At 43.0% G+C, this 15,933-nt stretch overlaps 1 protein-coding gene across 1 annotated transcript; it reads left to right on the plus strand.

The window, feature by feature from the left end:
- Positions 1-943: 943 nt before the first annotated feature.
- On the plus strand, positions 944-8,570 carry FBXL7 (F-box and leucine rich repeat protein 7). Its single transcript, XM_034069361.1, has 2 exons — positions 944-1,551; positions 5,474-8,570. The coding sequence occupies exons 1-2, from the start codon at positions 954-956 to the stop codon at positions 6,208-6,210; spliced, it is 1,335 nt and encodes a 444-aa protein (XP_033925252.1). The 5' UTR covers positions 944-953; the 3' UTR covers positions 6,211-8,570.
- The last annotated feature ends 7,363 nt before the right edge of the window (positions 8,571-15,933 follow it).

The raw sequence follows: 15,933 nt of genomic DNA on the forward strand, positions 1-15,933 counted from the left end.
GCTTGGTGCTCTAAAACCACTGATCTTACTCCGTTCATGATATCTGTTATTCTACTAGGCAATAATTGTGGTTCCTGCATTCATCTCTGGGTGGTTCTTTCCATCATAAAGAATTTCTGTTGAGATCCATACTGACAGGTCTGGGCTTATTTTTTCAAATCCAGCTGAATCTCACTTTAGTCCATTGGGAAGAAGTGCTTCCTGAGTGCACATGAAAAGGCACAGCAACCTCCCCTTCAAAAATTGGGAACTGGGCCCTTGGTTGAGCTGCTGAATCCCAGTTTGCATGAATAAAAATTAACATCTTTAATGACACAATGAAAATAAGTGTACAGGGTTGTGCTTTTCGTGAGCGGCTGAGCTGTTCTGAGTTACCGGCTGGGCTTAAACCATGACACCTGTCTGCCTAGGTCTGGTGAGAGAAGTAGCATTTCTGTGAGCCTTTCTTTGGCTGAATGGCTGAAGGAGCTGAGAGGTAAAGGACCACAGTATTCCTCCCTTAACAGCTAACAGCTGACTGGGTAGTGCCAAGGGTATGAGGAGTTACTCAAAAAAAGCCTGTGACTCAAATATACTCATTTCTTGCAGTATTTAGTTGGGAGCATAAAGAATTAGAGCTGCTGGACTTCCATTGTTGTCTTTTCTTCATTACAGGGCTCAGATGTGCAGCCTCTTCTTTGCTAGCATGGCTCTGGCAGTGCATTTAGGGGTACATCTCTGTTGTGTACCCAACATTAAGGTGAACAGTGTTGTTGCAGTATATGGTAGATTCTGATATATACATTTTCTGACTTTCACTGGTAAAGATGACTGCTTAACCCCCAACAAACCCCAAAGCCCATCATGTTCCATGAACAAGCTGGCTAGTGGGGCACTGTGCTGCTCAGGGAGGTCTGTGTCTGCCCACCGGTTACTGAAATCATGTGTTTTGTCTTCCAGACTCCGACCTGAGCATGCGAACGCTCAGCACACCCAGCCCAGCATTAATATTTCCACCGAATTCCCCTGGTTTCCAGAATGGCAGGGGGTCGTCAACGTCTTCATCCTCAGTCACTGGGGAAACAGTGGCCATGGTCCACTCGCCGCCTCCAACCCGTCTCACGCATCCTCTCATCCGGCTGGCATCCAAGCACCAGAAAGAACAGGCCAATATAGACCGACTGCCTGACCACTCCATGATCCAGATATTCTCCTTCCTGCCCACCAACCAGTTGTGCCGCTGTGCCCGTGTGTGCCGCCGCTGGTATAACCTTGCCTGGGACCCTCGGCTTTGGAGGACTATTCGCCTGACCGGCGAGACAATCAACGTAGACAGGGCTCTTAAAGTGCTGACCCGGAGGCTTTGTCAGGATACACCAAACGTATGTCTCATGTTGGAGACGGTAATTGTTAGTGGCTGCAGGCGGCTCACAGACAGAGGACTCTACACCATTGCCCAGTGCTGTCCAGAATTGAGAAGGCTGGAGGTATCAGGATGTTACAACATCTCCAATGAGGCAGTCTTTGATGTCGTGTCACTGTGCCCAAACCTGGAACACCTGGATGTGTCAGGTAATGGGAAATATTTCAGTACAGATGCCTCTGATTCTAAAAGCCTCATGCTTGTCAAGCCCCTGGCCCCACACCTGCACACTTTCCCTTTCTGTGTTGCTTTTTGAAGTAGGAATGCCAGTCTCCTAACACAGCACTGATGAGACAGGCACCGCTAGAATCTCAATGCCCCAGATGCCAGCCCAAATGCCTCAGTGGCCAGATTTCTGCTGATGGAGCCGAGCTAATAGAGATGGCCCATTCAAACAGCACAAGTACTTCTTATAGATTTTTTACACAAAGCACCCTTACAGGGGCCCACATTGCAGTCAGTGCTACATTGTATGGTGAAGGAGAGTTACTTCAGCAAAACTTGTTTTATCTTTTTCACATATATATATGATTCATAAGCAGATTATATATATATACATAATGTATATTTCTGTAATCTGATAAGTGACTTGAAAAGGAGCTCAGAATCAATGCTAGGCTTCTGTCTGAGTATGAATATCAATTGTCATCCCAAGCTTCAAGGTCCCCTTGCTTCCATTGCTATTTTAATGAGACTTAGCTAGCTTAGACTCCTTTTTTTTTTTTTCTTAATTCTTCAGTAGTGCATATATTTGCTTAGTGGCTTTCTCCTTTTCCTTTTGCCCAGTTATCATGATTCACCGCAGCTGTTTAGATCAGCAGAAATGTTTTAGGCTATTTCCCTCAGACCTGCTCTGGCAAAAATAGGTATTTTTTCTCAAGGTCAGCCACACAGAATTTCTCTGAAAACAGGCTGGCACTTAATGGAAAAGATGCAGCCGAGCAGAACACTGAGGTAAATGTTATGTTCAGTATTATTTTGTGATCTCACTTGTTATCAGTCTAATGTTGCTATTAATCAGCTGGACCAGATTTGCTATTGCAGAGGTGTTAATAGCAACAAGCAGGATAAAGTGGGGAGAGGAAGCAATGTTATTGAGTTACTGATACCCAGATAAACTCATTTTTCCAAGGCTGCCTATCTGGGGTACACTGATTTGCTTTCTTTTTTCTGCCTTTTATTTTAACTGATTTATCCTTCACCTAGTATTCCTAGGATGGCAGAATGCCATGGAAGGCATCAAACTAAGTAGAAATGTCAGAATTATTAACTTTTTGCGATTGGTCTCTGAAACAGCCAGATTGTAAGGAGTCTCTGCAAGCCTATTCACAATGTCCTTGCATAAGAATTGCTTATTGTCAGTACATACTAACATTAGTTCTGGGTTTCCACCCTCACATTCAGGTTGAAGAATCTCCAATGTTAGGAGAAAATGTATGTGTCTGTGTCATTAAGACCTAGAACTACACATGACTTTGAAGGCTGTCTGTATCCCTGTCATATTTATGCTCTTACTTACTGCACTTTCTAGGGTGGCACGAAGAGTTGAGGTGGTCAAACATTCTGGACCTGGAGAAACAGGACAAGTAGAATCGCTGAGATGAACTGCTTTGGCACATCAGTCTATTAACTGACATACTGAGGGTACCTGAAGGCTTGTAGATGGCTGAAAATGCTTTAGTCCACAGTTCCTATTGATAGATATCCTGTATACTAAAGGTGACTCCTTTCAAAAGCAGGGAAAATGAAAGGATGGTGCCAGATCTTGAAATAGGTTCCTTTAGGGTCTATCTTCACTTGTTTTCCACAAGCCAGTTACTTTCAGAACTGGAAGATGGTGTCTGGCCCTAAGATCTCATCAGTTTGGTCCAAAGTATGTAGAAGGCAAGTAAAATACCTGTTTTCCTTGAATTTTGTCTCATCAACAGGGCAGGAAAGCAATTTTAATCTCATGTTTCTCTAAGTTGTCCTTTTGTTTTGGAGCTGGCAAGTGAAAAATCCTGGGTTTGAACATGCTCAGAAGTCAGGGTGCTTGGGTTCAGACATGACTTTTGCCGCATGTGCATGCACATGAACTAGGGTAATTGATCTCTGGGGATCTTGTGTTGAGTACACATTTTTTCATTCTGCTGTGAGTAATTTTGGAGGATGTTTTGGAAGCAGGATCCCCTTTTCCCTTCCTTCTGTCTGCAGTTAGGAGGACAAGTCTTACACCCATACACTCAAGCAGTTCTCAAACCACTCTGAAGTGGTTCACTGATTTGGTTTCATACTGAGCAAGAGAAGCTAGGTACACATGCTGGGGGATGGCGCTATAACTGTAGCTAGTTAATTAAAACCCAGTTCGCAGTTGTATATCTATCTGAATCCCTCTCCCCTTTGGATGGTTCCTTGGCAGCAGTAAGGTATCAAAATCTTTAATGTCAAAACCAGATGTTCATATTAACTTTAAGAGTTTTACACAACGTAAGTTCTGTCATTTTCAGCATCCACTTTGTGGGCAGGTCTGAGATATCTCTCGAAGCTGGTTGAGCTTGACTGCAAGCTATTATCTAACATGCGGGCCAACTTTCTTTTTCAATCTGTTTGGAGGCTTCTCCTCCCTTTTAAAATCAGTTATATTTTATGGAAAATCCTGTTACAAGGTTTTGTTTTTACATTTTTTATTATTTACGACAGAAAAATCGGTTCAGACACAGGAACCTGTCGTTTTGCCTAAAAATCAAGAGGTTCTGTATCAACATGGACTTCTTCTGGTGAAATAATTTTGAATATCCTTCCCATTAAATGTTTTACAGTGTAGTCAAAGTAACTAGACAAGGCAGTACTGAGCTTGTCAAAACATTGATTACACACTGATGTATGTGACTGCAACCCTGCTGTAAGACTTCTGACCCATTCACTTTTTAATTTCAGTCATTAAAGCATTCCCCCTTCTTGGATCCACAGCAGACAGAACATTCTCCTCAGCCTTGTGCTCCCTTCCTTTTCACTTAGCCAAAAAAGCTTTTTATCCCTATCTGAGAGGACCTCTTTAGGCATAAGCTGCAGAATTTGTCTGATTAGACATTTATGGCTAAAACTATCAGGCCTTGACCTCTAGCAGATCTTTCCTCCCTTCTTCCTTGCAGCTGTTTCTAGCCATGCTGATGCAGTGTGCCCAGCTGAGCTTGGCACAGAAAAGAATTCCCCTTCAGAAGCCCGAGCCTGCCAGTTTGCAGAGTAGCAGAAACAGCACTTTCCAAGTAAAAAAGCTTTCCTTCACCACCATGCACAGAGTGGAGGTCAAAAAGGGGGGAAAGACTGTCGGCATGTTTTTCCCTTTAATCTAGCTCTTTATCTTCTCTTGCAAGGTCTGGTGTTTGTCCTCTAGTCACTTCCATTCATAGCCAGCCTTTCTCACTCGAAACAGTCATTTTCTGCATCTGTCCATGTCCTCCCATGCCCCTACCAGTCTGTTGGCTCCTGCTGACTCTCCCTGCTCTCCTTATGTTACCCAAATCTCCACCCTTCTGCAAGTATATAGTCTTGCCATAGTTTTGTATCCTTCCCAGAATGCAGGATTCACATCTGTCCTCCATATGCTTTTTTGGAGGGTGGGTGGGGTCTGTCTTCTTTCTAATGGGGTTGGACGATGAAAGAGCCTCTGATGCTGGTTTAAAGACTCAGCTAGTCAGCAATGACTGCCTCTGATCAAAAAAGCTGCTTAAGTTATCATATAGTACCATTTTCACAAATTGTCACTGGGTTTGTATTGCAGAAACAGATCATAGACTGTTCCGAGATAAACCTAGGACCATCCTTTTGCATTTACGATATGGGCAAAATCGGTCTATCACGTTGCTGGTGCTCAAAATCCCAAAACAACCTCACTGGTTCCAATGGAGTTTGTTATTTTTTCTGGTGCAGGGACACATCACAGCAAATCCAGACTAGTTAGTCAGGGTGATTCTGCTTGTGCACCTTGAAGATATACCTTCATCTCCTCCAGCATGCGATTTTTTTTATGCCCACCTTGCTCTGTGATTTGTTTTTACTGCTTGCTTAAATTTACCTTGTTTTTCCACTTAGGCTGCTCCAAAGTAACATGCATCAGTCTGACTCGCGAAGCCTCCATCAAGCTGTCTCCTTTACATGGGAAACAAATCTCCATCCGCTACTTGGACATGACAGACTGCTTCGTCCTCGAGGACGAAGGACTGCACACCATTGCCGCTCACTGCACTCAACTGACCCACCTGTACCTGCGCCGCTGTGTCCGCATCACCGACGAGGGTCTCCGCTACCTGATGATTTACTGCACGTCCATTAAGGAACTGAGTGTGAGTGACTGCCGCTTTGTCAGTGACTTTGGTATGAGGGAGATTGCCAAGCTGGAGTCACGCCTCCGATACCTTAGCATCGCTCACTGCGGCCGGATCACAGACGTGGGCATCCGTTACATAGCCAAATACTGCAGCAAGCTGCGCTACCTCAACGCGCGGGGCTGCGAGGGCATCACGGACCATGGTGTGGAGTACCTCGCCAAAAATTGCACAAAACTCAAATCACTAGATATTGGCAAGTGCCCTCTGGTCTCAGACACCGGCTTGGAGTTTCTAGCCCTCAACTGCTTCAACCTGAAGCGCCTGAGCCTGAAATCATGTGAGAGCATCACCGGGCAGGGCCTGCAGATTGTAGCTGCCAACTGTTTTGACCTGCAGATGTTGAACGTGCAGGACTGCGATGTCTCTGTGGATGCTCTGCGATTTGTTAAACGACATTGCAAGCGCTGTATTATAGAGCACACCAACCCTGCCTTCTTCTGAAAGGACACCCCCCACCTGTCATTACAATACAGTATTAAAAACACTGATGTATAAACACATGCTCCCATATCCAGTAATGCTGTCTTTTCTATAGCTCACGGGAGTCAGCTTTTCTTGTATGTTGTGGGTGAGGGGAGTTTCTAGAGGACGATTTTGTTTGCTTTTTATATGATCACTTTTAAAGGTGTGGTGAGTCTCCATGGAGAGGCTGCCTTAATGCAAAAGCAATGAGTGCTCAGCATCCCCAGTGGGGTGCCATTTCCATTAGTCATGATCTTGTCCCAGGCTACAGTAGCTACCTCCAAAGGAAATAGCACATAATCCCTTCTTTGGAAATGCTACTAAGCTGTGTCAAATACATCTGAATTCCAGCTGTGCTCATGAAGCTGACTATGCAATATGTGTCTGTGTTCCCCAACTTTTTCCAATATGGCTGATTAAGCATCCTCTTTTCTCCAAGTAGTTTGTCTTTGGTAGTCATCCATTTTAATCCCTCAGGAAATACTGGGTAATGTTCTTAAATATACTTGATAGAGGCAGAATGTGACCTGCTGGCCATTGCTGAGCACTCTGCTGAGTGAATCTGGAGACCGATGCATGGACTCTTTTGGAAAGTCCACCTCCAGGTCACTTGTGCATCATCACTGCTTGCCTTCATTTCTAAATCTGCCCTCTCCTGCATGTGTAGTACCACCCTCTGGTAGCAGATAGGGACTTCTGGGTCTGATAAGTAATGACATATTCACCTGAGTGAAGGAAACCAGCTGAGGTATTGGTGGCCTGGCAAAGGGAATAGCTAGCAATCAGGCTGGGAAGCTGTTGTAATTCTGCAACAAGCTGAGACAGCACTGTAGTATACCGGGGACTCTCGGAGGCATGGTGGAGCAGCTGGCACAGGGCAGTGCTAATTGCTGTGATGTGTGGCTGCCACCAGAAAGTCTGTCTCTGTTCCTTTGCTGTACCTCTTCAGCAGCCATGGCACCACTGCAGTGAACTCTCCCTTAGCAAACCAGGCACATGAGTTGAGGTAAATTTAATATGTGCCTTAATACACATAAAAACCTGACCCTTTCCTGTGGCCTTCCATTTCAAAGGATAGATGGCTGATCTCAAGACTTCAAAGATGTTAGCCTGATGTTAGATGACACCCCTGGGGACAGAAGGGCTTAGAGTGTTATTCACATTAGGTCTAGATTTTGTGAGCCTTGTCTGTGTGTGCTCCCTTAGGCTGGAGAAACAGCTGCTGTTCAAAAAGGAATTAAAACACTTTTGTTGCCCTGTGACACTGGGAGCCCCTTGTACTCTCGTGGTCACTCTTGTTCATTGAATTGCTCTTGGTAGAGCAAGAGTGGTTTGGAGGTTCCCACATCTCATTGCCTCCTTCCCCAGAGCGTGCGGTCGTTTCATGGTTACTTTCTTCACAATTTTTTGGCAGCCATTTCTCTGCGTTTTCACATGTAATAATCAGATCTGAAAGCCAGACATGCTAGGGGTGATGATATTTTCAGGCAGGCCCCCTGCGCCTGACTGACAGGTGAATTCATACGTTCAGCTCAAGCACTATAAACGTCTCAGCAGAGAACATAAGAAGGGAAGCACCGTGTCTGGTTTTCATAAGCAGTAGTTCCATCATCTCCAGACAACACCAATAAAATCATTGATATGAAGTGAAAATCCATATGCTGGAGAAAAATACATAACTGCTGAGGAAATACTTGTAGCAATGCTCTCTCAAATTACAGAAAAACAATGGTTTGGACATGTCCGTGCAGAGGGAACTTGTCCTACTGTTGCACAAGTTCCTGTAACTTATGTACGTTCCTCCAGCTCTTGAGTTTCTTAACATACAGGATGTCATCAACTCTGAATTATAAATCACATTGTACTAAAGCAAACAGGGCCATGGAAAATGAATTTGTCATTGCTACTATTACTGGCCAGTGACTAATAGGAGGTGATACCATCCTTTGGCCAGTGAATGCCATTTTGGTTTTCCTTTCTGTATTTTTAAAAGTAGAGATTCTTCTCCAGCAAGTAGTACAGTATATTTTATCCAAGCCAGCTATACTCTCTATTTGTCTCTTTATCTCAAAATGGCCCAGAGGATAGTTAAATGTTAAACCAGTTCCTGAGGATGGTGGGATTTTGAGCCATTTGCACTCACAAAATATAAGGCCTCATTAGTAACATTTAACTGTTTATTAAAAAAAAAAAAAGAAGCTACTTTTCTGGCTATGCTAAATTAAGTGAATAGTGCTACATGGTTTTTAAGGTTTCTAATGTTTAAATTGGCCTGTACTGTACAAATCTCACTATAAAGCCTTAATTTGCTACCAAGAAATAAAGCGATATATTGGTAACTGATGAGCATGCATCGTCATTTGTACTAATTAATTAATGCTGGTGAAAAAGGGGAGATTAAATACTTGTAAAACTTTTCTTGGAAGGTAGGTGCATGAGCACATCAGCACATCAGGTAGGTGGATGACTATATTAAAAAAGAAACAAAATATCTTTGCTATAGATTATGACCTTGCCTATCTGTCTCTTTAAATTTTTATTTTCCGCATGTGGACCTTTTTGACCTGAAACATAATCATTAACTGGAAGTGAAAGTAAAAGAAAAACAGTGTATAGAAAGCACATGTCTAAAATTTCAGGAGGGCCTCTGCACTGGTTTAACGGCAAGTTAACATATTTGACGTGAAAAGTAAAATTAAATGCCTGAAAGAGTAGAGCACTGTTTAGTACAGTGTTGCCTTTTGAATGCTCAAAAAAAACCACTCAAGGGGGCACTGGTGGAAAATGAATAAAGGCAATTTTTCTAAGCCAAGCATCTTTAATGTTCACGGTCTTGCATGATCTGAGTTGGCACTCTGAGACCGCTGCTTATTTCAAGAAAATCTGAATTTAACTTATTGATACATCTTGTCTGTTTTGACTTTTAACCTTTTTCCTGATGTCTACTTGCAAAATGACATGGCCAGAAAAGAAAACTGAAATAGTGCATGTGGAGCTGAGTTTGCTGGAAAGGTTGCAACATGTGACTGATGTGTCTTCATTCCAGTTTGAGGTTGGCAAAGGCTATAAATTTCCTGAGCAAAAACATTGTTGATTCTTGAACCATAAAATTCAGGCTCAGGCAGTGAGGCTTATTCTGCTCTGCAACAGCATGTGGTGATCTCATCAAAGAAAGCAGTGATGAATCACATCAGTCAGGCTGGCATGTTGTTAATGTCTTCAGAAGAACTTGTGTCCTGTAGAGGGAGATCTCTTGGAAAAAGCTCCTCTAAACTACCATGCACTGCAATGGTAGCCAAAGCTCTATGTCTCAGTATTCATCTTTCTAATTCCTTGGCTTTCCTGAAATGTGGAACTGTATTTTCCCCATTAGCAGCACAAGACTGATGTGAAGCGTGACATTTTTTCCTTTTTGAGCTATGCTCATCTGGCTTCCTACAAAATGCAGAACAGCTTCTGTTGGGTGTCTTGGGCTCAGAATTGTGGTCCAGACTGTAGCCTTCAGTAGCAGCTTAAGTGGTTTCTGCTAGCCTTTGAACTGGGAAACTAAAAACCTAATTTAGTAAAAGACCTAATTTTAGCACTAAGCTTGAAGCTGGTCCAAACTCTCATTAAAAAGAAATCCAGTGACCATTTGGACTGCAGGATGGCTGCCAGTGTTCATTTTAAGTGGAAAAGTTCTCTGACAGAATTGGTGCATGGCTACTCTTCCCAGAGCGTTCACCAGGAAAGTAATCTGCTCTTGGTTTTTTCTGATTTTGCCAATTTAGCTATTCGTACTGAAGATTCCCAAGCTGGGCTTTGAAAACGTTAGTGGGAATGGTTCATCTGGTTCTGTAAATAGAGCTAGGTGGAAATGTCATTTTGCTCATGTTAAACTCCTGGTGACCTTTCCTTTGAAAATGGTCCATTGCTCTTCATCTCCTCTAAGGCCTTCAGAGTGAAAGCTTGAGCCTTGCCAAGAAGTCAGCTATGGGACAAGGATGTGTCTTACTGAACTCCCTGTTAAAATTCACCCAAAGTTAGCTATGTTACATGTCTTTGAACATCTCCAACTCCACGATCAGGGAGAAAAGGGGCACGTTTAAATCTCAGGACTTGTAGTCTGGCAAGGCTGAGATTTGGCAAAGCTGAGAGGTGTTTATCACTCTGGCAGTGTGAAAGAGGAGATGACCTGAATTATATGGAAACTGCCTGGAAGATGGGACAGGGTGGAAAGGTGGGGTTTTGAGAACTGGGAAAAGAAGGATGAAGGAATTTTCTTGGGCAAGTGGGACTGGGACTGAGGTGAGGAGAGACTGAATGATTTTAGCAAAGAAACTGGGGCTGGTGTTGAGAGGTGGGTTTGTATGACTTGTTAGACAGGGAGAGCTGGGCCAGAGAAATAGTAAGTACTGAAGAATGAAGTCTGGGACAGGAGCAGAAACTTGAAGAAAATTAACTGAGCATCGTGTAAATACAGTACGCTCCCTTGGCAAAGGCTTTGAGAAAGGCTGACAGAAACTGTTTCAGTGAGGATGCCTTCAGTTTGAAACAGCCCTTAAAATTAAATAGTAATTTTGCATTTAGCACATCCGGTATCTACTCTTTTTATATTTTGTGAAGACAGAGAATCTTTACAAGCAGAACTTCTGCCTTTACCAGCAAATGTATACGGAGGCCTGAGACATTGTCAACCTCTGTCATGTTCCTGCCTTGACACCTTTGTGCGAGGCAGTCTACTGAGAAGACCAATGCAAGGCAAGTTTGTAACATCTATTCTTCATTTGTCTCTGTATTTTAGCAACACCAACTGTTTGGCTTTGCTAAGGTGCAGGCACCAGAATGGAGCCAAATTCATGCCCTTTTGATGGCTGTTAAAGGGCATAATCATAATGACAGGTTCAAGTGACTGCCAGGCAGTAAACATCAGAATTCAAATTTAGCTTAGAGAAAAATACATTTAAGTGAGCAGCATTACTGCATGCTATTAAAGAGATTAAATCAGCTTTCTCCATAAAATAGCTGGGGCATGTTTATTTTCACACACCCCTGCTGTGCAGCTATAGGGTTCAGAGCAGGTTTTCCCTCTATTTTTGCCTTTAAAAACTGGGCAGAAATGTTGGGCCATTTTTCCTTTGTCCTCTGGACAATCACAGAGGTGCGTCTCAAATTGAAACTAGTTAATGGAAATCTTTTCCAAGTAGGCTCTACTCATACAATTACATATATACATATTATGAGTGCAACACTCCAGTTGGCCATAGATATGTCAAATTAAGCCAATATAAGTTACTAAGCAGTCACCAGAGAGAGAATGAGAGGGACCAGAAGGTGGGAACTTTGAAAAAAAATAACCCCCTTGAGCTTTTATAAATGACCCTGATACTTTTAATGCAGAACAGCAATCTTAACCATTCTTTCCAGCACTAAAGATGTGTTCTTTGGGTTAGAATAGATTAATTTTCCTTTGTTTTTTAAAGAAACATTGCATGCTGTAGCTTCCAGCTGACATAAATGGTAGAGATGGAAAAAGTCATCCTCAAAGATGAGAGAGAATAAAAAAGGGATTTGTGCCAAGAGGAATGACTATTTTTAACAGTTTCATGTTTCATTGACTGTATTTGATGGCTCCTACAATATTTTTTCTTAAATCCAGTAAATGGCCATTCTTGAAAAGTTTCAATGTATTCTGTTCACATGATTGCCTCAGCAGATAGACACCACATCTTTAGTGTCATGGTTTGAGCATGTTTTAAGGGTGTTTGTGTTCAAGGTTTTTTTCCAGCCAGGTGGAGGAGGGGAGTCTGGGAGGAAGGAGAGACAGGACACCTGACCCAGGCTAGCCAATGAGGTATTCCATACCATAGCACGTGATGCCCAGGATGCATACTGGAAGAGAGAGGGCTGGAGGGGTGAGCTCTGGAGGAAAATGGAGGAGGGAGCACATGGTGCTCGGCCAGGCAGGGTGGAGTGAGTTATGGGTCGGTGGCTGGTGGGGTGTTGTATTCTTTTCACTTGCTGTTTGCTGTATCATTATCATTTGTAGTAGTAAATGGCAGTAGGGGTTTTGTGTTATGCCTTATCAATTAAACCGTTCTTATCTCAATCCGTGGGGGCTACATTCTTTGGATTCTCCTTCCTAACTCTCCGGGAGTTGGGGGACTTGGTTTAAACCACGACATTTAGAAAACAATTAGTTCCTAGTTATAAAAAGTAAGTGTAGCTAGTCTATTGTTTATAAGCTGCCTTATCAAGTGTTTTCACATCTTTATACCCTAAATGAAAAATGAAATTTTCATTATCAGGACAAATTAAAAAGATATTTTTATATATTTATTAATAACAAATCACATTTTGCTGGCACCTGAATTTTGCTCTCGTAGTCTGTTCCTGGATTATTGTATGCTGTGAAAATACTCTGAAGAATAGAGCTTACTTCTGGACTTGAATTACACTGTATTTGGTTACTCAATGGTCATGTATCTCATGATACTACTGTTATCAATGTGTCTTGTGACGTGGCACTGCAGAGTGGCTACCTGTATTTCAGCATAGAAAGAGAATAACACATGATATATGTGACACATAACAAGTTGTCAGAGCTCAGATCTCATGTGTGAGATCTGCTGCTAGAAGGTCTGAAAATACTGAACCACAGTAGTGTCAATACTTTTGTAGTGATTCATTCCTTAATTACATCTCCTATTTTATTCACCATGAATTACAGGAGCAAATTCTTCAACACCTGCTTTGGTGAGGGTAGTAGAGCTGCAACCTTTTCTCCATACTGTCCTTTCCTTTTCTCTTCTGCCCTCAGAGTTACCCAAGCTCCTGCAAGAGTCTGAGGTGTTCTGCCTACGTAGTTATGGATAATGCAAATTGTGGATATTAACAGGATGAGTAAGGCCTTTTACTTGGCAGCCAATCCAGGTGTTGGACTGAGGAGATTGACTACAAGTCAGCGACCACTTAGTGGCCAAATCTGCCTCACATTTCTCTGTGGAGGTGAAAAATCCATGTGTGAACACTAGTAAATGAAGATTCTTTCTGATGCTTGCTCTTCTAGTGATATGTGGAACTACAAGATGACTCAGCTGGAGGGGGGGTTTCACATAATCAAATCATTAATATCCTCTTTGCTAAAGTAGCATAGTAGAAAATCAGGTATACATCTATCATGAGCCATAAGAGTTTTCACTCATTGCCAATATAAGACTGATCTGCTGGTGACTTTTCATGACAGCGCAGGTCATCTCTGATCACATAACAGGACACTGCTGGGGCAGGACTGTGTTGGTTTTTCTTCTCTCTGGTGTTGTATTCCAGTAATGGTGCTGTATTCAGAAATGACCCAAACCTTCTCTCTCTGTGTCTGTCCCCCAGGTGACAACTAAGTTTTGGTGGTTTACTTTTTAATCCCCCCTGAACTCCAGTCCTTTCCCCTCTCTATCCCCAGCTGACAGGCTGGAGGACATCCCAAGGGCCCTCTCTCAGTGGGATCTGGCAGCAAGGTATCATCTCCACTGCTACCACCTCTCAGCTCAGGCTGACAGCTTCTCTGCCTGCTGAAACCTGAATCCTTGATGGTGTTCTCTCTGAAATGTGGTTGCCTCTCCCTTTTTCTTTCCTTGTGTTATGCTCACCACAAAAACTTCTCTTTCACACTGGCAGGGAAGCAGTGGTGTCACTGTGGTGGGATCTGCTGAATTTCCCAGGGCCCAGAAGAAAGGGAAAGCTCAGGCAAGCAAGGAAGTGCCTGGTGTATGACAGTAACAGCAGCGCAGCATAGCTGGGGAAGGGAAGGAGCAGAGAGGCACTTCATCTGTTTGATTTCTGAACATTGGTTTACTTTTTTGTAGGGCAAATTGATGAAGGCACAAGAGGGCCTTGCAGCCTGAACTTTGGAATTCATAAACCTCTGGCAGGTTAAATCTTAGAGCATGGTAAAACAGCCTTCCCTTCCCCTGCCAAAGAATAAGAAAAAGCAAGGGAAAGTTGCATCAAAATGGCCAATAAAGAGAGTAAAGGAATTTGGAGCTGAAAGCTGGACTGGAAATGGTAATGTATAATCTCTTGCTTAAAAGGTATTTCCTCCCACAGGAGTCAACTATGACTCTGTGAAGCTGAAAGGTAAATTGAACATTATCATGAAGATTGCATATACTGAGCACATGGATAAATGTGGAGGAAGAGAAGAATTAACAGAACTTTTCTACAAGAAATCCTCCCATGAGCCCAACAATACATGGAGGGACCTGTGAGGCTGGGGTACTGGGGCACCAGATAAAGTTCAAGGATGGATTCTGTGTCTGGCATCACAGTGTGGATTAGGATGCTTCATCTGGAAAACCTAAGGTGGGATATAATGGGTATAACAAAGGTCACTGTGTCATAGATAGTTTAAGGGGTGAGGGAATTGAATGTTTACCATGACTAATAGCTATGAAACAAAAGAGTTAGAAGACATCAAGTTAGGCCTTCAGGTAAAAGATCCATAGCAAATTAAAGTAGTTCGTTGTTTGCCAGCTGCTAAAGCCTTGGATTCATGCCACAGGGTGTTGCAGGTTCTAAATGTTCACATCGTTTAAGAAGAGACTGGGTAAGGTTGCGGAGGAGAAGTCTCTGTGCAGCTATTAAATACAACAGACAATCTCTGGCTTGGGAAATGCCTGAGGCACAAAGTGTTGGAGGCTGGCAGGACATGCTGGGGAAATATGCTTGCTTTATGCTTGTGCTTTTCTCTAGGCATCTGTTTTCTGGCTGCACTCAGACAGACTGTTCAGCTACACGAACTGTTTGTCAGCAGCTCTTCTCCTATTTTGATGTTTGCCTCAGATGATTCTTGACACAGAGCACATGCTCCTTGCTTGTGGTGCCGTTGGTCAGAGTTGCTCAAGGTCCTCCAAATTAAATATTTCTTGGCACCCTCTTCTCTAAAATCCTTGTGCTCCAGAGTGGAAAACCCAAAGTTTCCAGGAGCTAACATCCCATCGACTCTCATGGGAATAGGCATTTGAAGTTTTGCTGGGGACTTGGTACCCTGCCTATTTCATGGCAGGGGGTTGGGAATAGCTGATCTTAATATCCTTTCCAACCCTAACGATTCTATGATTCTATGATTCTATTTAGACCCTATTGCTGCATTCTGCAACATAAGCGTCTGTATTTGGACGAGAGAGAGCAGGGTAAGGAGAACATTTTGTGCTACCTCCACGCGTTCAAGTCAGGAAGCTGGTCACAGAGATATGCTGCTTTTTCAGGTCTCTCTTGCTCCTCATCTACAGGGAGAATTTGATAAATTAAGAAAATTCCAGATTTCTTTATTATGGCTCTGCTGCATCTTTGTAATCAACCAGAATTTGCTTCTAGCATCTGCTCAGCCAGAGAAGTTTAAGCCTCTCTGCTGTCCTTTATTAATTTTTAAAGCGTCTGTCAGTTTTTGTGATCATTTCAGATGCAAGAGCCTGTAGGAGGGCAATTGACCACTCAGTCACATATTGAGCAGTATTCAAGCTCTGATGCTTGACATCAAAATCCAGTCTCCTTTAGATGCCTGGAAGCCAGACCATGACCAGTAAATAGAGATCTGGTATAAACTGTAGCATCACTAAGCGGCAGTTCCCAGGGGCCATGATTCCCAGACTCATCTGGGGGAGGCAGAAATGCTGTCCTGATCGGCACTGCAAAATCTCTTCTCTGCTTCTGCAAACCCTCTGCCTA

The sequence above is a fragment of the Melopsittacus undulatus genome, chromosome 1, assembly GCF_012275295.1.
Source record: "Melopsittacus undulatus isolate bMelUnd1 chromosome 1, bMelUnd1.mat.Z, whole genome shotgun sequence".
Classification (NCBI taxonomy): domain Eukaryota; kingdom Metazoa; phylum Chordata; class Aves; order Psittaciformes; family Psittaculidae; genus Melopsittacus; species Melopsittacus undulatus.